The sequence below is a fragment of the Drosophila teissieri genome, chromosome 3R (genome assembly GCF_016746235.2).
Source record: "Drosophila teissieri strain GT53w chromosome 3R, Prin_Dtei_1.1, whole genome shotgun sequence".
NCBI lineage: Eukaryota > Metazoa > Arthropoda > Insecta > Diptera > Drosophilidae > Drosophila > Drosophila teissieri.
In genome coordinates this window covers 15,127,992-15,151,871 of record NC_053032.1, presented here as the reverse complement: position 1 = coordinate 15,151,871, position 23,880 = coordinate 15,127,992, and the positions used below count along the sequence as shown (strand labels likewise).

Here is a 23,880-nt window from a genome sequence, read left to right as displayed (position 1 = left end):
CCCACTTAGCCATTTTCCACTGCAACACACACTGCTAGCAAAAAGTCAGCTAACGGCCGCTACTTCACTCGACCAAATGCGTGGCTATTTGGAGTTTTGCGAAGGAAAATTGTTGCCTGACATTTGCATATAAGAGATACCTTTTGAGGTAGCGTTTTTCCCCGACGAGCTGTAAAATCGATTTTTTACATTCTGCCTTTCTTATCACAAAAGCTGATTATAGACCTACACATGTACATGACCAAAAACTAATATATTTTTAGCATTCCACAATCAAACAACATAAATTTCGCTTTCCCTTCACAATTGTTTTAATCTTCCCAGTTCTCATTGCCGTCAAGGTCTGGTCCCAAAATGAATAGCACCGAAAATAGAAATTGTAGCGAAAATGTTAAACATTCTCTTGACATATCAAAAGAATGTGTTTTGTTGTCGTCGCCGCTGTCCGCGATTCGCAAATAGTTTTTCAACAGAAAGGCCTCCAGGCCAGCAGGCAATTCTAAAGTGATGACACACAAAACAACGAATAATTAAAATAATAATAATAATGCGGGTGAAATAAAAAAACCGGTTCACCTTGGACCAAATGGACAGTGGTCAAGGCACACACAAAATATGAGGCTTGTGGGCAGGCGATAAATCATAAACAATTTCAGGGCGGGGCGAAGGCGTGGATTCTCTTTCAAAGAATCTGCTTTCAAAAATGTGAATCATTAAAAAAACGACAGGATAGCAGTGGCGGCCGATGATGAAGACAACGGCTGACTCAGTGGACTTCAGCTGGGACTCAGCTTTCAGCGCCGTGCGTCAAACGGAAGCCGCATTAGTTGCACACTCCCGAAGGCTCCAGCTGGAAGGTGCTCCTCCATATATGTAAAAAATATATATATATCTACAGATAGACAGAGGATCAGGTTGTATGCTTTCAGCGACTCGAGTATGCTGGGAAGAGGATTTCAAATTTGATTTTAAAAGAAAAAGGGATGTGGAGCATGTGCATTCCTCAGCCTGATTATTTCAGAAATAAGTTTCAAACTTAGTTTTCTATTATCAAGAACCAGTGTAATATATACACCGAAAGGCTTTGCCAGTTTATTGCCTTATTTATTCATTTCCAAATTTTCCATTTAAAAGATCACAATATTGTTTCTGAAAGTTTGCCAAAATGATGATCGCAAAATAATGTAGCCTTGCCATCGCATACGCCTCGTTGTCATCGTCGCAGTACTAAAAGTATTATTATACTTGTTTGGACTCCCCTGTGCCAGAACGTCATAAAAATTGAAATTCAAAAAGATATTGAGGTAATTATTACACTCTTGGCCTCACTAACAACATTGGTTTGTATTCAGCTCACCTATAAAGAGAAATTTCCGCTGCTCAAAACCGGCAGCTGCAATAAGTTTTTGTAAAATTGATGTGGACTTTAAGACATGCAAGTGTCAACATACATTTTTGCAACTGTCAGTCCTGTGACAGGCTAAAAATGGAAAAGTAAAATGAATTTAGAGATTTATTTGTATGTCTTCATAAATGCGCTTTAAAAATATCGTTTACTGAAAAAGTACAGCATGTACTATTAAAAAAGGAACGGGAAATTAAGGGAAATTCACAACTTTGACGCGAAGAATCCAGTGGCCGAAATAGCTCAGTTGGGAGAGCGTTAGACTGAAGATCTAAAGGTCCCCGGTTCAATCCCGGGTTTCGGCAACATACTATTTTTTATAAAATTGCTTTTTTTTTGGTGACTTATTGTATTTCTAAAGCAACTAGATTTGTTTTATATTTGATTATAAATTGTATTAAATATATAATTACCACAACATAGTTTATTTAGCTCGGGTTTCAAGTCATTTTAAGGTATGCTTTTTCTCAAAATATAATGCAATTTATAAAAATTAAAATTCGAAAGTTTTCAAACCACCCAAACAACCGTTTCCGTGGTGTAGTGGTTATCACATCCGCCTAACACGCGGAAGGCCCCCGGTTCAATCCCGGGCGGAAACATTAATTTTATACATTTTTTGAAAACGAAAGTAATTAATGGCCGAAATAGCTCAGTTGGGAGAGCGTTAGACTGAAGATCTAAAGGTCCCCGGTTCAATCCCGGGTTTCGGCAATAATTATTTTTGCACAAATTATGCATTTTAGTAAACTAGAAATCACTAACATATATATTACATAAATTTTGGAATAATTTCAAGGCATATCACGACTCTAAATTAGACAGTTAAAATGTGTTGTCAAGATAAAATTAATTAAATAAAGTAAGTTCATAGAAAGTAATTATAGATTAAATTACTATGTTTTCAAACCGTATACACTGAGCACTATGCACGTTATACGAATTTTATTTAAAATCACTTAAATTATCCTTAAAACCGAAAAGTGGTGAATCAACCCCAACACGTGTTTCCGTGGTGTAGTGGTTATCACATCCGCCTAACACGCGGAAGGCCCCCGGTTCAATCCCGGGCGGAAACATAGGAATTCTTATTTTAATGCATGTTCTGAAGACCGTGTAATGTGCATTATTTGATGTCAGTATATATTTTTTGTTAAACATCTGAGTTATGTGTCACTTTGCCGGCACCTTATATGTTTAAATTGTAAAGCAAGTTTGAGTGAGGTCTCCCCTGGCAAACCTCCCCTAAGATCAGCGGCATGCCAACATCTTCGTCCTGGACTCGCACCTACCTCAACTGGAAGCGGGTGCTGTTGCTCTCGCTGAAGTGCGTATACGTAATGCTGGTGGTGAAGTTCAGTCAGAGGTGCCTGGAGATGGCCTTTAAGAGCCAGTTGGCCCAGAGGCAGACGAAAAAAGCACAAGTGGGATCGCGGAGCCGAGGAGAAGCACTCACTTGATGGTCACATGACGATTCCTACATGTCGCATTTGTAGAAGCTGAGAGGAAACCGATGAATAAACAACAGTTGGCGAATGTCTGTGCGCTGTCTTAATACGTTTTTATTAGCCAAGAGATTCGCGTCAAGCTGTCGGCTAGAGTAATTAGACTCCATTAGTGGGCTGGCAGACGTCGTCGCGTTCCACCCGAAAGCCAGCAGCAGTTCAGAAATTTATGCAAAGTGCTTAGGAGCCATGCGCCACTCCAGATCTATCCTATCTCTATCTCCATCTACAGCCATACCCCCACCGCTACCCACACTCAGATATCCGTAGCCACATGTTGGCGCTCATAATTTTTACGCCATTAGACAACTTTGTGCATAAACTCATTAAAATGTACTTGAATCCCTAGAAACGAAATGGAGATGGCACTGCTGATGTGCCTTGGTCTGGAAATGGGATGCCTTGGCGAGGCGTTTGGCTAATTTGTCGAGCAGCGTCAAATGACAAGGAAAAGGCAACAGCCTGTCTCCCCGATGCCCCACCACTCGAATCCATGGACATGTGGCGCAATTTGACAGTTTGAGGCGCAACAAGATAGATTGACTCGCAAAGATGCTGGTCTGGCCGGAATGAAGTTGGGTGTGGATGGAAATGGCAATGTCAGTGCAGACATTGCGCAATTTGAGACAACTTAAGCAAACACTCGAGTGCGGTCGGCGTTGGGATGATTATGATTACGATTATTATTTTAAGCCTGATGAGTTTGTCGCTGTCTTGCTCTCTGGAATTATGATGCCAAACATCATGAAAACGATAAACAGACGCTGGGGAGTCATCATGCAACACATGGCTGCATCCATCCCGGCTTTGGATAGTTGGGAAAAAGTCTGGGCCAGACGATGGAAGGGCATAAAAAAATCCGAATAAATCTAAAAGCTCTTTTTTTTAAAAATTTCCAATATTTTAAATACGTGGGAAATAAAAGAAGCACATATCAGGAGTCCTTTTTTATTGCTAAAGACTTAAAAATCAATAAATTCCAATGATATGTAAAAACTATTTTTAGTTTACCCCACCGGGTTGACTACCCGAAAAGTCCCCATTTTCACCGATCATGAATCATATTCAAGGCCAAACAACCAATTGAATTGAATCGAATCGAGTAAAATCGGTGAAGACACCAGTATCTATAAACTGATTATAATGTCATTTACTTATCAGCTAGATATCAGTATCGCCAAGTTCGGACCAACTTTTGTCCGATTTAAGCACAATTGTGGACTTCTAGTGGTCCCCAGTAACGCACGAGCTTCCGAACGAAAAATATCGACTTTGTAAGAATGAGTGGTATGCAAACCACAGCTGCGGGTCCAGTACCCGAACCTTCACAGGAAGCCATCATCATTGCCACCGCACCACCACCTGAGCCCCGTAAACCGGCTCTAACCAGTAATAACAGAGGATACTTTACGCGCATCAATAAACAGAATCATGCCTCCTATGCAGGTGAGAAAATGGGACTGCAAAGTCGAAAATTGCATGTCTTTATCGACACTATCCTTCCAGTTTTCTTCCTACTCATCTATGGTGGCATGGACATGGCCGCTAGCTTGGGCTGGAGTCAACCATACAGCGTGCTCCTGTTTACGGAGTACTCATACTGTTGGTTTGTAGGTGTCATCATTGGAGCAGTGGCCGCCACTGCCTCCATGACTTTTCTGCCTAAGCTGGTCTACTATGTAAGTTGAAAACACGCCATTATCAGTGTGTACAAATATATGTTTATATGCTCTTCCTTAAACATTTTTAGGTTTTTGGTGGTCTGATGCAACTAACTGGCTCCATTATATTCACAGCTGCACCTGCAGACTATTCGGCCTGCCTGGCCGCCCGCTATTTGGCCGGCTTGGGGATCGGCTTCATTACGGTGCCCTTCCTCATTCACAACGCGGAGGTGGCATCCTGCAACCTTCGAGGAGTCAACGGCGGAATGGAGCAGTCCGGACTAGCCCTGGGAATTTTCTTTCAGGTGATTTTTACTACGGAGTGGACTTCAATAATTAGCTCAAACCCAAACGAGATTCACGGCATCTTAGGGATCGTATTCTCCCTGTGTGGTTTGGCAATGACTGCCCTGGTGATAGAGTCGCCAATCTTCTATCTTCGGCGAAATATGCAAAACAGGGCGCTGCAGAGCCAGAAGAAACTTTTGAGCCATAATCCCGGTGCCGTTAGTGCAACTCTGGAAGAGGCCAGAAAGTACGTGGCGGAGAGCGACAATCGCACGCTGGGCGAGGAGCTGGTGGCCTCGGTGATGCCCTTCCTGAAAATGCTGCTCTTCCGCTGCTTCGATGCATTCTCCTTCTCTCTGCCGCTGACCATGTCGATCATCTCGAGCACCGCAGTAGCAGAGAAAGACAGCAGTCTTTGGCCAATCTACTTATTTGGTGTTCTCCGTGGGATCGGAGTCATGGTGGCTTTCTTATTCCTGGACACTTTGGGCCGCAAGGTGGTATCCTTGGTGGGCCTCCTCGTTATGGCCGGACTAATGCTCGGATTGGCGGGTCTATATGCCAACGTGATCAACTTAATAAGCTTTAACTTGATGACCTCAGCCTGCAATATCGGAATGGCCTTCCAGGCATTCGCAGGACTCTTCGTGTGCAGCTCATCAGCATATATGGGCGAAGCCTTTCCAATGCGGGTCAAATCGTTCATGGTCGGCGTGATTGTCATCATAGAGCAGATCGTCCATATCGTCGTAATTGCCTGCGTAAGCTCAGCGCCCAGCAAAGATTTCATGTTCCAGTATTTCTTGGCCGTAGGCATTATCATGCTGGTGGGCATGATCTACTTAACCGTATCCATGCCTGAGACGAAGAAGATGACGCTGAGGAAGGCTGGCCACCGTTTTCAGAAGTGGTACGACTTACAGATGTACTAGGTCTAAGACTCCAGACTCATTATAATTGTTACAAAATACATATTCTCTCTTACTAATTTAAGTTAATAAAATTAGATTCGTAATAATATAACGTCATGTGATAAGCATTATAGCATAAGCGTTTAATTGGAATAACAACTAAAGAATTCACATACAAACAAGAGAGAACGCTATAGTCGAGTTCCCCGACTATCTGATACCCGTTACTCAGCTATTCGAAGTGCGAAGGAGAGTCTTGGCGGTTTTGTGGGCGTTAGAGTGGGCGTGGCAAAAAGTTTTTTGGCAAATCGATAGAAATTTACAAGACTAATACAAAAATGAAAAAATATCGAAACATTTTTCAAAAGTGTGGACGTGGCAGTTTTGGGCGGTTTGTGGGCGTTAGAGTGGGCGTGGCAACATGAATCGACAAACTTGCGCTGCGTCTATGCCCCTGGAGTCTGTATGCTTAATCTCAACTTTCTAGCTTTTGTAGTTCCTGAGATCTCGACGTTCATACGGACGGACAGACGGACAGACAGACGGACGGACATGGCCAAATCGATTCGGCTACTGATCCTGATCAAGAATATATATACTTTATATGGTCGGAAACGCTTCCTTCTTCCTGTTACATACTTTTCAACGAATCTAGTATACCCTTTTACTCTACGAGTAACGGGTATAAAAACATTGTTTACTTTTTCGTAGTTTGGTAAACACAAAAATTCCCGAAAAGCTTTCTATAAAAAAAAGATATTTATTTCCTGCTACATATGTACGTGCAACAAATAATTAAATGCTTATTTATACCAAGGAACGGTTTCTTGCAAAACTTTCTTCAGCAGTTCGTCAAATTAAAAGTCAACATTTTTATCGAGCCTCATTGGGTTCTACTTATACTGGCGGAACTACTTTATAGTGCCCTAAGACTATATTTAAAAGCTTATCAAATATTGCTCTAATCCCTCAGAAAATGTGTATGGCACTGCAATTGGTTTTTAAAACTCATATAGTTCTCACTTGTCCATCAAGTTGAGCGGATCGAACAAAAGGCATCATCCCGACCACAAGAAAGAAGGAAACATGACTATCGCTTACGTTACGACTGGTCCGGATCCTTCTTCCACCAAGGACTACGCAGAAGGATACAAACCAAATACAGCTTCTCCGGAACCTCCGATCCAATTGATTTCACCCACCAGCAATCCACGATCCGTACGGCAAGTCAACAAGCAACTTAACGTGGCCTATGCAGGTGGGTATTGCAAATGAAGCTTGTGCGTTTAAAGAATGCTCCTTCTTTTACAAATCATCCTTTGTCAGTGTTTTTTCTTTATGTTTACGGCGGCATGGACCTTGCCCATAGTTCGGGTTGGAATCAGACCCTAAACACGACGGCCACGCAAGTGTTTAAATGCAGTTGGTTCATCGGAGTTCTGGCTGGAGCAGCCTTGGCCTCCTTGACCATGACCTTCCTGCCAAAGTTGCCTTTCTATGTGAGTGAAACGTTAACAGCCTAGACACATGCAATAAGAATACGTTGCAGGTTCTTGGAGGTCTAATGCAATTGACTGGATCTATTATATTCACGTGTACTCCCTTTGATTACGGATGTCTTCTGGCCGCTCGTTACGTGGCTGGATTAGGAATCGGATTAATCACCGTTCCGTTTCTCATCCATAGTGCAGAAGTGGCGACGGACAACCATCGCGGGGTTAGCGGATCAATGGAGCAGTTTGGTCTGGCCTTGGGCATTGCCATCCAGGTTCCTAAATCATTAAACTTCTTATAGAGAAACGTTTAAAATGTGTCAATGCTAATAAAATGCTAATAATTTCAGGTTATCTATGACACTCAATGGGTTGATGACAAGGAAGCATCCGTTAACGAGGTTCATGGCATAATAGGAATTGTGTTCTCTATTATTGGTCTTGGAATGACAGCCCTCTCGATCGAGTCGCCCATCTTCTATTTGCGTCTCAAACAGAAGGAGAGGGCTCGCAAATGCCACCAGAAACTATTGGGAAGCTTCCACCACTCAGTGGATCAGGAATTCGAGGAAGCTCAGCTATACGTAGCGGAGAGCCAGAAGAGGACGTTCTGGCAGGAGCTACGGAGCTCGGTGGTGCCCTTTATAAAACTGCTGCTTTACCGCGGATTCGTCGCCTTCTCGTTTTCTCTGGCCCTCTCCGAGTCTCTAATCAAGAGTGCTGTCCTGACCGAAGGATCTATTTCCTGTTGGCCCGTAACTGTTTGGGGACTGGTGCGCTTGCTAGGCGTCCTAGTGGCCACGGCATCCTTGGACAAGTTGGGACGCAAGCTCATCTCACTCGTGGGTCTTCTCTGCATGGCTATCCTGATGCTCTGCATGGCTGTCTCCTATGCAAATCCGGCAAATGTGCTCCACACCTACTACATGTACCAGGTTTGGAGACTGGGAGTCGCTTTTCAGGCATTCGCAGGACTCTTCGTGTGCAGCTCATCCGTCTATCTGGGCGAGGCCTTTCCCATAAGAGTGAAGCCCTTTTTTGTGGGATACATCATAGGCTTCGAGCAAACGATCCACATCATTAATATTGTCGGATACAACAAGGGTTTGGAGAATTTCTTCTACCATTACTATTTGTCTGTGGGTATCATTCTCCTAGTTGGTGTGATTTTCTTTGGGATGGTCATCCCAGAAACAAGGAAAACAACACTACGGGAGGCTACCCAGCGATTCCAGCGATTGATGAACATACGATTGTTCTAGTAAAAAGACATTAACCTTAATTGCCTTTATAAATGTAAAAAAAGTCCTCTATTAAATAAAATTAAAACATCAATTTGCAATTTGATTTGATTTGATTGATTTGATATTTAAGAGTAATAACAGGAAAAAACAAATAAAAATTGATAAAATTGAAATAAATATGGTTGATACAAGACCGAACAGCACTTTTATCAACTCGAATAAATTTATTTGACATTTGGTAATCAAATCAATTAAATGGCATTGATAACACATTTCCAAGTAGCTGCAACTCGTCATCCGCTTATCCAGAGCTAATTAACTATTTCTGGAGCTCCCTTACTTTTTGGGGGTATGCCCCAAAACGATGGCTCACGCTGAACTTTGTGCCCCCCAACCGATCCATTAGAACAAGTCAGCCAGGACACCGCAATGGAGTGAGTAACAAACATTGGACCCAAGGCCCTTGAATATTTTTGTGACTTTATCACGACTTATTGTGGCTTATTTCAAATGAATCACGGCCAGCGACAGGCCTACCGTAAAGCGGAGAACGCGAGTATCTACCAGCTGATAAAATATATCAATTGTCAGATATCTTTTTTGCTGATAGCTACTACTTACGCGCAAATATTTCATAAAAGCTCGCCCAGTCAACCAGTGGCCACCAATCCGAACGAATCGACCCAGCTCCTTGCAAGGCAAGGCAAATTTAGAACGCTGTTTATTATATAAGCCAAAATATGACGACCACATATGTTACCGCGGGTCCAGTGCCCGTCCAGCAAACCACCTACATCACCACGGGACCCCAGCAAATACAGACCACGTATATCACCACTGGACGCCAACCACAACCACCACCGCCTCCTCCACCAACCACGGTGGTCATCACCCAGTCGAACAGCCGATGGGCAAACCCATCTCAAACGCAATCCGGAACAGCAGGTGAGATCAGCAGAACTTTGGTCGAAATTCGGTAGTGAACGAATAATAGAACAAAGGCTATTATTTGCAAGCCATGGAGCTTTTAAGTAAAATTGTCAAGTCTGCCAAACTGTAAAAACATAATAGCGGTGTTAGTTAATTGACGTCTACGGATACCTTTTTTTGAAACTAAGAAGTTTCGTAAATTTATGAAGAACCACATTGTGTTTGAAACAGCCACCCTTCTCTTTGTGTACGCTGGTATGGACATGGCCCAAGGACTTGGTTGGAACTTAACTGCCGATTCCACCAGCACGCTGGAGTTCCAATACAGTTGGTTTATTGGCGTTATAATCGGTGCTGTGGTGTCCGCCATTACATCAGCATTTCTGCCCAAAATGGTATTTTATGTGAGTGGAAAATAGTAGCCCCAAGATCATTCCCTATGCTAATATCTATGTTAATCCGCAGGGTCTGGGTGGTGTGATGAACCTAATTGACGCCATCATCTTTGTGAGCGCTCCATATGAGAACGAGTCGATCCTGGCCGCCCGATATGTGGGAGGAGTTGGCATAGGGTTGATCACTGTGCCATTCCTAATCCACAGCGCCGAGATCGCTTCGAGCACTAACAGAGGAACCTGCTGTGCATTGGAGCAGTATGCTCTGGCACTGGGAGTGGCCATTCAAGTAATCTACGATTCGCAGTGGGCTCAGGGATTGGGCATGACCATCAACCGAGTGCACGGCATCTTTGGAATCGTCTTTACGGCCATTGCACTGGGAAGCGTAGCCATCACGATCGACTCGCCGATCTTCTATATCCGCCAGAACCAGGAGCAGAAGGCACGTGCCAGTGTGAAGCAGCTAATGGGATCCAGTTGGACTCGAGAGGCTGGGGATCGAGCCTACGACGAGGCCAAGCTGTACGTGGTGGAGGGCACCGCCCAGGGAGTAGGCGAGCAGCTGGGAGAGTCCATGATGCCCTTCCTCAAGCTGCTGCTCTTCCGCTGCTTCGTGGCTTTCACCTTCTCGGTGCCACTGTCACAATCCATACTGGCAACCACGGAGCTGGTGGAGGGCACCCTGTACTCCTGGCCCACGATTATATTCGGAATTCTACGCCTGATTGGTGCCCTGATCACCTTCGCGGTTCTGGATACTGTGGGCCGGAAATTTGTCTCCCTGCTTGGACTCATGTGCATGGCTGGATTAATGCTGGGCATGGCCGGAGTCTACGGGGACTATGTGCACATCTTTGACGATTACTTCATGTGGCAGGTGTGCCGTCTGGGCATGGCATTCCAGTTCTTCGCCGGCTTCTTCATCTGCAGCTCATCCGTTTATCTGGGCGAAGCCTTTCCGTTGAGAGTAAAACCCTTCTTGATTGGCCTGATTGTGTGTCTAGAGCAGGTGATCCACATCATCGTGATCGTCAAGTTCGTTCCCACCGCGGAGTCCTATTACACGTACTTCGTCGCCGTCGGAATTATTATGGTAATAGGCCTCGTGGCTTTTGCCGTTCTAATGCCAGAGACCCGGGGATTGACGCTAAGACAGGCGGGCGAACGCTTCCGCCGGGTGCACGATGTCATGGCCTACTAGGTGGCTTCTACTCGTATTTATTGTTTGTCCAATAAACTGTTGACCTCAAATAACCGATGACTAAGTTTTTAAGTATTTCATACATTATTCAGTTTAACTGATAGTGTTTGAAACTGAACAAGTGAATATACTCAAAACAATGTTTAAAAGTTATTAGACTCATTACTTATAGAGCAGTTTTTTTTTTAAAAGTGTGTAACAGGCAGAAGGAAGCGCTCCCACTAAATAAGGTACCTGATAGTCGAGGAAGTCGACTACAGCTTTCTCTCTTGTTTTACCTACGATTTAACTTCCGCGTGAAGAGTAAATGCAGTCGGCGGCTGCTTTGCCATTTTTTCTAGACATTGAAACATATTTATGTCTTCTCAAATTTTGAATGCGGTTAATTCCCCCTTCAGTGCGCCACTGGAGACTATTTATAAACTTTATGCCCTGCGGCTAGCAGACTTTATTTAGAACTTTATTATGGGCTAATTTATGTCTCCGCCAGCTCTGCGCGCTTCTAATCCCCACATGTGTTCCATTTTTGACACTTTGATGGCGCTTTTGTGGAGTTCGCTCGGATGCCGAACATGTTTGTTTAAGTTCTCGCCGGCGGTTTATTCGTTTTTAATGCACTTCCTTGGATAAATTTTGTTTCATGCCCAATTAAACATTTGGCCGAAAGCAGCAGCTGTAATTTGAATTCTTGGAAGGAGCATATTTGTGAACAATGTATTTAGCAGTTGAATTTAGATAAACATGATGAATAAATTATTTCAGTGACCAACTAATTGAGACTCTAGTGAATTGTGGCAACGTTGCACTCACCAGAAACGAAAGTCAGGCACTTACAGCCCCGGTCACAAAGGCCCATCAAGACAACAATACGGCGAATTATATGAATTACAATTCAAATGATCTTACAACTGACACATCCATCGACAACGGGGAAGCCGAGTTGTAGGGAATAAGGCCTTTACAGCGCACAAAAATGCACATAAAAATTGCATTAAAATGCCATACCAGACTCGGAAGCCTAATGAAGGAATGGCAATAAAGGACAATTGCCATCCGCAAGAGCAAAAGCAGCATGTTCCGCAATCAGTGGGAAAACGCTGGCGATGCCCTTAAATAGACGAAGCAGTCCAAGATGGGCATCCATTGGGTGCCCAATCGCATCGACCAAGTGCGTGCAGAAATGTTGCCACGTCGCTCGAGTGGCTTTCTCGATTCGGCGATTTCCCATGCCCCAAAGTGAATTAAATGCAGACGCGTGATTCTGCACATTAATTACGCGCAACCCCTTTCCGACCAATTCACCCCAGAATTTCCCGGGGGGTGAGAGTTCAAACCGCAAGGCAGTGCATCGAATTTAAGAGCAGCCAGTCCAAAGGAACTCAATGGAGAAGGCAACTGCAGCCACCGAAGTGCGAAGAAACGGATTTTATGGACCGCAGCTTTGGATAATTACCTGCTCAAAGGTGAATTGCGTAATTTTTCTGCACTGAGGGGTTGGTGTAAATTAAGGAATTTATATTTAGCTTAAAACTCACCCTGGTTTTCAATATTTTCGACTTCCGTTTGCCTCTGCCAGTATCTCTGAAATTCAAGAAAACCGAATTAAAATATTAATACCTCGGAAGAGAGATAGCAAATATTGTAGCAACGAAGGAACGACAGCTGGAGCCTTATCATTTATTCATCTCAATTAAAACAGTCCGTGTTCCCCACTCAAGACCGGTGACACTTTCAAGAAGCCAACTGCAAAGGCTCTTGTGAACTTTCTGCTCATTTACAACTGACACATTTGCACCTGCCTCACAGGCAAATGAGCGGAATGATTGATAGTTGGCCCGTGGAATGAGTGACGAGTCCGTGACCCGGCCAGGAGTTTTCCTTAGCCGGGCAATTTCCATCTGTCAGCTGTCAGTTTTGAAAGTTGGCAGGCGCTGAACTTGGCATTTTAATTGAGTGCAAAAAAAGAAACTCATGGAAAGAGAGACTGCAGTGCGAATGTAAATGCGGATTAATAGACTTTCAGCTGATGGGCGAAGCAGGCAAAGTGGCTTTCGAGTAGTGTATAGCCACTTCGTTCAATTTTCTCAAGTTGCTTTCGAGTTAAGGCTAGCTTGTTTGGCTTTTATTGAACAAACAGCTGCCGCTGAACTGCCTTCAGGTGAGCAGTTGTTTTCTCGTTTTTACGACTTTACTGCAGCTACGTTGCGTATGCGCAATGCTCACCGGCCCCTTTAGAAGTTAACTTTTAACCCAGTTGTTGGTGGATCGTTTATTGTGCTATTCCCAACACCTTTCTGACATGCAACTAGGACCTTTCCGCTAACTTTTCACCCGCATAACCTTGATCACATTAAAATCTAGCCAAATACCGTGCGATCGAACTAACAACTGCACCCATTGCGTATACGCAGCGTTCGCAAATAGGAGGGCAAACAAAGTGCGACAGAAGTGAATGGGGGAAGCCATTCTACTTTTTATTTGCCTGCCTATTCGGTCCGCGTATTTACGGACTTATTTACATACAAGGCAGGCAAACAGAATGAAAGGGAAAAACATAAACTGTTTTGATTGCAGGTAAACAAACCGACCCACTGACTAACTGGCTGGCCAAGGAAGCACACAACTCCACGTTATTGATTGCTGTCCATTTATCATGCCGCTTGTTTATCAACAGACCAGAACTTTTGATAAGCGCCCAGAACCCGCTTCGCACTCCCAAACTCCGTTCGCTGGTGTCATTGATCTTGGGCGACTTCACACTCGGATACTTGTGCCGGACTATTGCGCATTTCCACCCAGAAACACGCCCAGGAAATCATACATGTATCAGTTGAACAACAATTAGTAGTTTATAATTGCTATAAACGGAACAAGTTGTTTTAGGGCTCTGTTGAATTCCGAGTGATGGCACCCCTACTTTCCATAAATTATAATCAGTTTGAACAAATATTTAAAACACATTTCGAAGTGGTAAAAGAATTTTTTCCAGTGCAGATAAATTCCGGAAAACAGGTAGTTGCATGGTGATGATTTCATAGAGCCAAATGAACAATGCAAATAGACAATCAATTCGTATGGCAGACAATAATGCTTTTGGTAACGCATCATTGAATATCAGAGGGAAGAAGGAATGGAAGTTACGCACCAATTACCATCAGTTGGCAAATTGCGAGAAAGCATTCCACCTGATGTTGGTAAAATATGTTACAGAGTTTCCAAGCTAATAAAAATATTCCCATAGGTTCCGAGGCATCTAACACTTATAGACATTCGCGCAATCCATTAGCAAGCATTATTTCAATTACAACCCACCTCAAATCTGCTGTCATAAATCAAATAAAAAAATGTTTTTTATAGCAAAAATAAATAATATTGAACAATAAGCAATGCTATAAGCGAACTGACATGTACATATTTACATCATACGCAGAAAAATGTAATAAACGCCCGCGGTCAGAGTTGAGTTTTGATTGAGTTCGAAATGGCGCATGCAAATCACAATTAGGAATTATTATTATTGCCATTGCCATTTCATTTTTATAGCTATAACGATTTTCCTTTGCATTCTGGAGAACAACTTTTAATTGATTACCTCGCAGAGCATTGTAAACGAATCAATTATTCAGCATTTTAACAATTGATTGAGCGTTCTGGTCAGCATGATTATTCTATGGATATTGTGTTATGATTACTGAGTTCTTCGAGTTGTGTTCAGTGTCCTTTGTTCTGCGCCTGTCAGTTGTCGTTAATTTTCCCGTTAAGTGTAGGCCCGAAAAAGGCAAAGAGCAAGCATGTTTAGGACAAGAAATAGCTTTTGGGTCGGATCTTGTTATACCTTTTTCTCAGGCGCGGACTTTGACAAAATGCGGGCTATAACATTTGCAGGAAACAATGCCATGATAAATTTTTGTCAATTCGTCAATGTAGAAATTTGAACGGAAATGACACGATGGAGTGGCTCCTCATATCGAAGAATGGGTTCACCAGAAAACACATTCAACGAAACGAAATCCACCGTTGCCAGCGGACTTCTCACAAAAACTACCTGATAAATCGAACGCGCATATGTTGACAGCAATACAAATGGCTTGAACGAAACACACATGGAATTCCTGGAAATGTTTTCAATTAGCACTCGGTTGCAATTATTAAACATCGAGGAGTTCTGTTAAATATGAACAAATTATTCATAAACATTAATATATGCGTCCAAAAAGCATCATTAATCATCAACTGTGGTATACTCGCATCATTTGGCCACGCAAGATTTGGCGCTTCGTTTTGCCAAAATACAATCATATAAATTTAGTGTTTTTCGCGATTTTAATTGCTTTTCTTTGTATACAAATATGAGTGGGAGAATTGTTCGGCTCGTTTTTGGTTTGTGGAAAACCACATGTGATTTTTCATTATTAATTTGCTTTACCCGTAAACAAACACGAACTTTTATTGATGTTATGAATGCGGTTCTTAGCGCCGTCCATCTTTGGTGTATTTGGTGTATGGTGCAAAACGAAATCGCGGAAAATGTGCAAATCGGAATGCTTTTAGTGCTGAGTGTGCCTGTGGATCAGGTGTCCAAAATATTTTCATCAATTCGTTAATCATAATCGCATGATGTTTTAATTCTCTTTGAACATTTATGTGTTGTAGGGTAATTTGTTGGATGAAATATATAAATTCTTTGAGTAAAAACTAATAAACCAATTATTGTTTGCTTTTAATGCATGTTTATAGATTGTTTTCTAGTATATTTTCTTTAGTGCCATAAATCATGAACTATAAAACCGATGAACGGTGTAAATATTTATGCACATTACTAATATTGTGAATTTCAAATAGTGCAGTTTGTGTCTTTTTTGCAAACGGTCTTGAAAACACACAAATAAATAAATTGTAATGTTTACTTTTTCTAGGGTATTACAGCATTCCGTCTAGGAGTAGAAGACAATCTTCTCGTTTTGTTTTCTTTCCTTTGTTTGTTGGTGGTTTTCTCTCATAGCCACACTCCCTTTTCATTGCCCACTTTATCCTTTCTGGTCCGGAGTGGAGCCAAGTCTGGGAATTGGACTGGGTTGGTTTTGCTCTCATTTTGCCTTTTTTCACGCTTATTATGTGTTGTTTGTGGTTTTTCGTTGTAGGTTTTATTTTGCACATATTTACTATAGGTTTGTGTATATATTTCTTTTTCGTTTAAATGTTGTCAGACAGGATTTTCCACTTTAATGCAGTCGGCGTCGCTGCCTTTTGGCGCATTCCTGCCGCACAGCTCATCATGGATCATGCTCCTTTTTCCGCCGCCTGCCTCCTCGTCACCCTTAAGTTTTGGGTTCAGCTCAGCCTGCGTGCACCTCTACACAATCCGTGGCCGCAATCCTTCCTGCAGCTGCTGAAGCTGCAGAAGCTGCTCCTGCTGCCGTGGCCACCATTCAGGTTAATGCAGTCTTTATTCATTTCATATTTCTAAGCGCATTATGTGCTGCGAGCCTCGCTTACAATATTAGCAAAAATTATGTTAATCCCTTCGGGCTGGCTGGGTAATGCTTTCTGCCCGTCCTTGCGGCCCTTAGCCTGCAAACGGAGGCGCGTTAAATTATTTTAATAGCCGCTTACAATTACCAGGGCCAACCCTCTCGGCTCAGGGTAATGTTTTTAATGTTTGACGCGATTTGCTGGCTTTTCACTGGCGTTTTTAAACGCGCCTTGCGGCCAGACATGCGGCCAAGTCGTAAAATAGGACTACAGACCGATGGTGCGCGATAAGTTAATGGTGCGTCTAGCAGAGCAAAGCTAAAAATAAATACAATTGCAGATCCACCTAACTATGCAGGCTTTGAATTTAGTTATATTCATGAAAAATATACAATTTATCAATATATAACCCGCCGCCTATCTGTAATAGTTTCTAAAACATTTCAATATAAATTAATTCACTTCTCTATTAACCCAAGATAGTGCGAGTTCGTCACCCATTGTCCTTATCAGTTTTCAGAGCGACAATGAATAATTGAAATTGATGCCCCAGTGCATGTGTTAATTTACACTTGCCTATATAGTGACATGCATAACCAACTGCTCCATTAGGCGTTTAATTTTCCATTCATAGAGCGAAGACAGTGAGTATGCAAATGCAAATTAAGGCGTTTAAAAACGCTTGCAAATCGCGCACCGCAATTAAACGGCGCCCCAAACGCGTGCCCCATGGAACACGCCTCCCTGCCGTTTTTATGGCTGTATTTAATGCGAGCCATGTTTGACGGGGTATCAGCCCATATAGGCATAGTTTGCGGCTAATGACTCTGCGTGGGGATCGGGAATCGGGAGTCGAAGGAATCGGAGGGGAATGGGATGCAAATGGGAAATGTCGGAGACGCCTTGTCCACTCATTAAGTGGTGTTGGTCAACCAGTTTCGAGGACAGCATGATGGATTGCCGGCCAGCTGAATAACTCAGCCACCATTCGCTCATTCAGCTGGGCATTCATTCATCCATTCGGTCGGCCCGTTGACGTATCGTATCGAGCGGACCAAGACCGAAACTAAAACCGAATCCCAAACCTGATTGCGGTAAAAGGCCAAATTGGACCGTTCTCGTTGCCCTGGTCGTTGCCTCGGGGCCAGCGTTAGTCATCGTCATCATCATCATCATGAGCCTTAGTCGCCTTATGCCGCTCCCGCTGAATTGACCGAATTAAAGCTCTGGGATTGCGTGGAACTGGCAAACCAGTTTCCTGGCCGCCTGGCCGCCCGGCAGCCACACTCCAGCTCGGAGTGCAGCTTTAAAAAGACCAGGAGAAATTGCCACAGTCAAAACAATTAGACAGACGGCCAGACTTGCGTCTTTAACTTGTTGCCGCCGCGGATAAAAGTTTGTGTCTTGTGCGCCGGGAAAAGTAAAAAGTGTCTAATTAAATGCTTGGCCGGAAAATACGACGGACTTTACTACAAAGAAACATGTACAAAACCAAAATACCCTTAAAACTAACAATCTGAGCTTGTAGCGTATTTTAAAAGCCTTTATCTTAAATGTACCATATTCCAGCATAATTAATTCCCTAGGACTATGTATACATTTTTAGCATAATCGCAGGTATATTAAATCTTCTATAAACCAAAATTATCTTATCTGTTGATGTTACGACTTTACTATCTTTATAATCTAACAAACAAATCTTTTGTTTTTCTTCGAATTTCCAGTTATAGCAAAAAGTTATATGGCAGCAAAACTCACTGAATTTTTTGGTTTCTAGTGACTTCAACGAATTATCTGAAGATTCCCACAATTAGTCAGCAATCGGCAAATATTAAGGGTGGTTTCGTCATACGCATTGAATTTTATTTTCCCAAAAGATTAGTGAATGGATCCGGTCGGAAAGGTAAGGCACAACAGTCAAACAACAACTAACATAAATTGCTTACGCGATGCGGCCCATTGAGTGCCGGCAACAAGGGGTTAAGGGGTCACAGTTGCCGCCCGTCAATCATTCGGGCAAACGAACAGCGGCACTTGAATGGTCGAGCGAAAAGGGTTTCCCATTTCCACGGCTGCCAGTTGGCAGTTGCCCGTTGCCAGTTTCCAGTCGCGGATCACCTTTTCTTACAGCTCCAGCGGAAACTTCAGAATGCACCTGTCGCAAGGCGGCGGTAGGTGTGATAAGCATCTCATCACAACAAAAGATTAACACGCCGGGGAGGACAAAGAACAGAGATACGCACAAGGGACTCAAACGGGCTGTCTGCACAAATATGCACTGTACAAAATACTGTACTAGGACAATGAAAAATCGACTGCATGATTTGGATTTGGTTGCAAATGGTTGTTTATGCTACACATATATTGTATATTAAAGGTAGGTAATCCTACAGATAGCTTAAGTTTTCTCGCAGTGTTTGCTTAGAAGAACAGGAAACCGACGGGGAGGAGACCTTGAAGACCCTAGGCAGGTTGCATTGCAAGCAGTTAGGTAGGTAGTAGCCACAAGGCAACACCTTTGGGTTGACGGATCGAGTTACCCAAGAAGCACCCTACTCCTAACTGGGTCACATTACCAATGTCAAACGATCGAGTCTTACTTTCACTAAGGAATATTGAGGAAGTGCTGATGAATCGATACAACAAAGACCGAACCAGATGTGATGCCTGATGAGGATCATAAAAGGCAAAATCGCATTTTTTGTTTAGATCAGCCGACCTCCACCTCCTCGAACTACTAATTTTATATTATGATCAATAAAAAACCTTTCAGGTTTCAACCGAGAACAATAACTGCTAGGGGGAAATGGCTGATGCTGCGATTTAAATTGCCAACTTTTATGATCTCAGCAGTTCCGTGGGCATGCAAAACATGCGAAAGTGCAGCTCTTACCTCAGGCAATATATATATATCTGTTTAAACTTCAAGTAGTTGTAGTTTTAACACACTGCGATTGTAATCAAGAGCGCTGTCTACTTATTATTTGGACACTTGAGCTTCTCTTTATAGTTCGCGTCGTGCCAGGCGGCTTCGAATTAGGTGATAAACACGGTAATTGGTTGTACAATCACGATCGATTAATAGCTTCCTCAGTCCCACCGACTAACCGCAGATAGGTTCGTCCAATCCGGTCGAGTTCAATAAAACTGGAGCCGAGGAGGGCGGCGATAACCTGGATGCACCGCCACAAAACACCATTAACAAACGAAGGGCCGCCGATCTGGTGAAGCACTCTATTGAATCTATTGGATCCCACGACCGTCGGTATCTTCTCCTTCAGCCGTCCAAAGACTGCCCACGAACTATGTATGTATGTGCAAGCGCTTGTAGTGCACTTTCCGAATTATTTGTTATTTATTTTTTACGTGGGTATTTTTTACGTGATATACAAGGCGTTCTTTTCATAGGGTTTCTATGGGTTTTCCGAACTTTTGGCGCACTTTTCCTCGTGTAAGATAGTTGATTTTAGAAGAGGAATCCTCACCACTTTTATTTTACAGCGCGAGTTAAATTAATGCGTAAATACAAATGGAAATACGTACGCGACCAGTTCGTTGCGTTCAAAATTAACAAAAAATAACAACAAACACTGAGCAGTTCCCACGCGCGTCCGAACAGCTGGCGAATATAATTTGAAAAACCCAACAACAAAATGCGCGTGTTGCTTATATAGTTTGTTTGCTAGTGTGGCCGTGCTGCAAAATGACCAAATACCACTTGAGCGCAGAGCTACATGGGATTTTCCGCTACAGCAAGGTGAGGCAGCATTGCCGGATTAACAGTCCTCTGTACAAATTTATCGGCGGGCAGCTTAAACTTGGATTCGGAACGCAAAGGTTGCAAAAGCAAGACATCTAATCATGAAAGTATTTAATACAACACCAACTAATTTTCCGCAAAAATTTTAATTATATACGTTACTTCTAGAGTAAAGGGTATACACTTTTGAAATTGATTTTATTTGTTTGCTTGGCAATTTCTAGAGATGCCAAAATAATGTTTAATTTCCCATCAGCTGAGTAACGGGTATCAGATAGTCGAGAAACTCGACTATAGCGTTTTATCTTGCTTTACCTTTCTTTGTTACACTTTAGGTAAATCGCTGAAACATTTTCCTCGCACCCATCCTAAAACGTACTATTAAAAGCTTCATTTTTTTCATTATTTTTTTTGGAATATTTATTGTAAAGGTGGATTTCATTTCAAAAATATGTTAGTACTATGGCTTATAGGTTGATCGATAAGCAAAGAGAACGAGAGAACTGCTCTGTTCTTAAATTTCTTTGTTGGTATTACAGTAGTTTATTAGGTTAACGAAAGTTCATGCAGATGATGCGGGTGTGGGCTATAGTCGGGGCATGAATTTTCACCCTGCTAGTCAAAAAATGGAAAACAAAAACGCACACGCGACAATCGCCACATTTCGGAGGCAACAATATCAATGGAGACGAAAGACTTGGGTAAAGAATATATAAATTAAAAACTAAATAACGCAAATTAAAAGTAAAAATTGATGTGGCAATCTAACATACCACTGAGAGGCGAGACAGAGGAAGACCGGAACGGATCGGATCGGACCAGACCAGACCAAGAACCACTATCCAGCGTTGGGCGCAAGTCAACGTAGGATGATGCAGAGCAAATCCGTGAAATGATAACGACAGAGGCGCAAAGGCCACGAAACACGCGTTTCCCTGGGTGAGCTAGTGTCTGAAGTGCGATCCAAGGAAGGCGACAACAAAGCGTGAGAGCCTGTCCAAGCGAATCCTAATCCCGACCGTTAGGTAGATGCCGAAGAAGGGGCGAGGCTCGAAGAGATGCGGCCGAGTCCGAAACTGTATGCTCTAGTCCTGTCCAAGGGCAACGCAAGTGTTCCTCACCGTCACCGATGCCATCGACATTCTCCTCCTCCAAACATCCGTTAACCTGAACACGACCAAAGTTCACACAGAAAATCCTTCAACAATGCGAAATTCCTGTCTCCTCCTCCGAGGTGCGAGTTAGCCATGGGACACTGCATCCCACGTTGTCCCAGCGAAGTGCTCAGAAAAATTCTAAATCCAAATCCAATCCTGATTACAATCAAATAAATATTTTCATATTCATAAGATAGATAGACAGGTCCTGCCTCCTCTAATTTCAATCCAAATTTATCCAATCCACGCCAAAATCAACATCAAAATATCCTTCTCCTCCTCCTCATCCATTAATCCTCATCCTCCACATCCTCATCACTCTCCAAACATAAACGCGCAAAATGGGGAAGAGAAGAAAATAAAAATTAAAGTATTAATAGTTTGTTTATCAATGTGGTTGACATTGCGTTGTGTTCGGATTTCTGTTTCTTTTCTTTCTCTCATTACAAACATATTTATTCTGTATCGATGTTTCTTGTTTCGTTAAGGTAGATTCTAATAAATTAGCTTGGTAAACGTGCAGCCAAAATTAGATTTATAATATAATTTGTAGTATGCAGACTGAGCAAAGGCTCAAAATAAAACAAAAGCAAATCAAGGAATGCCGAGTGCTTGTTGCCTAAGAAAATTCCTTGGTTTACACTTGCCATTTTTGAACTGTTTTTGTCAAATTTTGCCCGGTGGATTATAATTTAAGATAACATCTCTGCTTCTTAGAACGTGTGATACAGTTGGAAAAGCAAGTGGTTTTTTAAATATGTTGGGTTCGATGAGAGTTCGGAACTTGACTGAACAAACTTGATTGGTTCGCTGAAGGCTTGGATAGTCAATTTACAAAGTAGGATATTTGAGAGTTCTTGAACAAATATTGAATGCGTTTTCTTAATTTAGCTTGCTTTTCCTGCTCGTAGAAATATTATAGATTAATGGATAATGCTTGGTTGTGTTTAATAGTTAGAGCGTGAGCGAGACCTGGAATAAGATTGACGTCGCACTGGGGAGTATGTGGGAGTGCCACGGCGGCGAGGTCTCGACGAGAATGAGCGCGAACGGGATCTGTGGAGGGATTCAAAGAATAAATATTGAACGATAAGCTATGGTAATTTTTGGTTTACCTGTCGCGGTAGTCACGGCCTCCACCGCCCCCGCTGCCGCCACCACCTCCACCGCTGCCGCCGCCGCCACCGCTGCGGTCGTTATCGCCGCTATCCTCGCGTACGCGAATGTAGGCAACCTCGCCCTAAAGACAATAAGGGTATTAATATCATTTAAAAAACATCACTTAAAGGAACTATTTTTCAAAATGTAATCGGATATGCAAACGAACTAAATCTATAAAAGGCGAACTAGATTTTTATCAATTGGACACATTTAAGGGCGTACGTGTGTGCAACCAAATCAATATAACTCAATGTCAGTCTTCATTCTTGAAATCACATTAAATTATTCCAGCTGGTGAATAATGTATGCTTACAAAATAAATGCAAAGGTAATTTCTCTACCCTAAAACCCGAATACATTTGAATTTTACAAAGTTGGAGCTTGCCGAATTAACATACCTCATGCGAACGGAAACGAGAGTCGTCCAACTTCTTGATTGCGTACTTCATGTCCTCGTGGCGCAGGAACTCTACGACGCCGGAACCGTCCTTGTATGTGTCCGCGAAGCAGACATCGCCAGCCTCACGCATGTGATCCTTGAGATCTTGCCACGATCCGGAGGCGGGCAATCCAGTAACCATGACGCGGTACTGAGAGCGCTTGGCTGGCGGTCCGCGTCCGCCCATGCGCCCGCCACCGTCGCGGCTGCGGTCGTTGCGGTTGCCGCCGCGGTAGCTTCCAGGGCCACCGCCCCGCGGGAACTCTACGCGCAGGCGGTACCCATCATAATCGTACCCATCGCGCGCCTTTACTGCATCGTCGGCATCTCTGTGTTGGGCGAAGGGGAAACCGGAGTAAATGGTGGTCATGGAAGGAGGAGAAGCAGTTGTCGCGAATAAGTTGGGTGTCTCTGGCGGGCAGCTGGGCCAGCTGTGTGTATTCGCATTACTCACCGCGCATCTTCGAACTCAACAAAAGCAAATGGCGGCCCACGCCGATTTTTCAGATCGACAAAAGTAACTTTGCCGAACTTGTGGAACAGGTCCTGGATATCCTTGGTGCGGATATCCGGCGGTAGGTTTCCCACGTAAATGCGGCACTCGTTGCGTGATCCCATTTTTTCCAGTTTAAATCAGACGCTTTGCTCGACTTGCTCGCTAAAATTCTACTTCGATTTTCACAGAACTTTTTCTGTCACGCTCACAAAGACAAATGGCCGACGGAGTATGACCGTTGGTTGAAGTTGGAGAAAACTCTTGGGTGTTCAGTATTTATCGATAGTTAGTGTAGTTGATACTACACTATAGGTGGAAGTTTCGTTGTATATATCGATGGTTACCCAGTAAGTAGT

At 43.0% G+C, this 23,880-nt stretch overlaps 6 protein-coding genes and 4 non-coding genes across 11 annotated transcripts in view; 8 read left to right on the top strand and 2 right to left on the bottom strand.

Annotated features, from left to right (window-relative positions):
* Positions 1–20,136, bottom strand: part of LOC122619436 (extracellular sulfatase SULF-1 homolog) — a 29,317-nt gene extending 9,181 nt beyond the window's left edge. The window contains exons 1-2 of the mRNA XM_043796388.1: positions 19,405–20,136; positions 12,575–12,620 (exon numbers count right to left, since the gene is read on the bottom strand). The gene's annotated coding sequence lies outside the window, so the exon portion shown is untranslated. The remainder of the gene's footprint in view (positions 1–12,574; positions 12,621–19,404) is intronic.
* Trnaf-gaa lies at positions 1,638–1,710 on the top strand. The gene has a single exon. It is a non-coding gene; the product is annotated as a tRNA-Phe (tRNA).
* Trnav-aac lies at positions 1,935–2,007 on the top strand. The gene has a single exon. It is a non-coding gene; the product is annotated as a tRNA-Val (tRNA).
* On the top strand, positions 2,047–2,119 carry Trnaf-gaa. Its single transcript has one exon. It is a non-coding gene; the product is annotated as a tRNA-Phe (tRNA).
* Trnav-aac lies at positions 2,412–2,484 on the top strand. The gene has a single exon. It is a non-coding gene; the product is annotated as a tRNA-Val (tRNA).
* LOC122619440 lies at positions 2,577–3,059 on the top strand. Its single transcript, XM_043796392.1, has one exon. The coding sequence runs from the start codon at positions 2,665–2,667 to the stop codon at positions 2,863–2,865; it is 201 nt and encodes a 66-aa protein (XP_043652327.1). The 5' UTR covers positions 2,577–2,664; the 3' UTR covers positions 2,866–3,059.
* On the top strand, positions 4,158–5,853 carry LOC122619439. The gene is made up of 3 exons (XM_043796391.1): positions 4,158–4,356; positions 4,417–4,589; positions 4,661–5,853. The coding sequence occupies exons 1-3, from the start codon at positions 4,191–4,193 to the stop codon at positions 5,792–5,794; spliced, it is 1,473 nt and encodes a 490-aa protein (XP_043652326.1). The 5' UTR covers positions 4,158–4,190; the 3' UTR covers positions 5,795–5,853.
* Positions 6,802–8,584, top strand: LOC122619438 (probable polyol transporter 6). The gene is made up of 4 exons (XM_043796390.1): positions 6,802–7,031; positions 7,100–7,272; positions 7,323–7,541; positions 7,617–8,584. The coding sequence occupies exons 1-4, from the start codon at positions 6,860–6,862 to the stop codon at positions 8,526–8,528; spliced, it is 1,476 nt and encodes a 491-aa protein (XP_043652325.1). The 5' UTR covers positions 6,802–6,859; the 3' UTR covers positions 8,529–8,584.
* Positions 9,178–11,114, top strand: LOC122619437 (D-xylose-proton symporter-like 1). The gene is made up of 3 exons (XM_043796389.1): positions 9,178–9,455; positions 9,672–9,844; positions 9,906–11,114. Exons 1-3 carry the CDS (start codon positions 9,251–9,253, stop codon positions 11,037–11,039), a joined length of 1,512 nt encoding a protein of 503 aa, XP_043652324.1. The 5' UTR covers positions 9,178–9,250; the 3' UTR covers positions 11,040–11,114.
* A 1,657-nt stretch (positions 20,137–21,793) lies between the features above and the next one.
* Positions 21,794–23,759, bottom strand: LOC122619642 (serine/arginine-rich splicing factor 1B). 2 transcript variants are annotated; one of them, XM_043796696.1, is made up of 5 exons: positions 23,483–23,759; positions 22,988–23,357; positions 22,544–22,668; positions 22,401–22,484; positions 21,794–22,329 (listed from the first exon to the last, which is right to left on the bottom strand). In XM_043796696.1, exons 1-5 carry the CDS (start codon positions 23,644–23,646, stop codon positions 22,311–22,313), a joined length of 762 nt encoding a protein of 253 aa, XP_043652631.1. In that variant the 5' UTR covers positions 23,647–23,759; the 3' UTR covers positions 21,794–22,310. The 2 variants fall into 2 exon arrangements, with proteins under 2 accessions (XP_043652631.1, XP_043652630.1); XM_043796695.1 differs by having other exon boundaries at positions 21,794–22,484; positions 23,483–23,758.
* Positions 23,760–23,880: the final 121 nt, after the last annotated feature.

Bases quoted from the DNA above. Each gene is read 5' to 3' on its own strand.
- LOC122619642 (XM_043796695.1), bottom strand. From the start codon at position 23,646: ATGGGATCACGCAACGAGTGCCGCATTTACGTGGGAAACCTACCGCCG. The intron at 22,669-22,987 runs GTATGTTAATTC...TATTGTCTTTAG, and splicing joins CTCGTTTCCGTTCGCATGAG to GGCGAGGTTGCCTACATTCG. The intron at 22,485-22,543 runs GTAAACCAAAAA...ATCCCTCCACAG, and splicing joins GGCCGTGACTACCGCGACAG to ATCCCGTTCGCGCTCATTCT.
- LOC122619439 (XM_043796391.1), top strand. From the start codon at position 4,191: ATGAGTGGTATGCAAACCACAGCTGCGGGTCCAGTACCCGAACCTTCA. The intron at 4,357-4,416 runs GTGAGAAAATGG...CTATCCTTCCAG, and splicing joins GAATCATGCCTCCTATGCAG to TTTTCTTCCTACTCATCTAT. The intron at 4,590-4,660 runs GTAAGTTGAAAA...AAACATTTTTAG, and splicing joins TGCCTAAGCTGGTCTACTAT to GTTTTTGGTGGTCTGATGCA.
- LOC122619440 (XM_043796392.1), top strand. From the start codon at position 2,665: ATGCCAACATCTTCGTCCTGGACTCGCACCTACCTCAACTGGAAGCGG.
- LOC122619438 (XM_043796390.1), top strand. From the start codon at position 6,860: ATGACTATCGCTTACGTTACGACTGGTCCGGATCCTTCTTCCACCAAG. The intron at 7,032-7,099 runs GTGGGTATTGCA...ATCCTTTGTCAG, and splicing joins ACTTAACGTGGCCTATGCAG to TGTTTTTTCTTTATGTTTAC. The intron at 7,273-7,322 runs GTGAGTGAAACG...AATACGTTGCAG, and splicing joins TGCCAAAGTTGCCTTTCTAT to GTTCTTGGAGGTCTAATGCA.
- LOC122619437 (XM_043796389.1), top strand. From the start codon at position 9,251: ATGACGACCACATATGTTACCGCGGGTCCAGTGCCCGTCCAGCAAACC. The intron at 9,456-9,671 runs GTGAGATCAGCA...TGTTTGAAACAG, and splicing joins AACGCAATCCGGAACAGCAG to CCACCCTTCTCTTTGTGTAC. The intron at 9,845-9,905 runs GTGAGTGGAAAA...GTTAATCCGCAG, and splicing joins TGCCCAAAATGGTATTTTAT to GGTCTGGGTGGTGTGATGAA.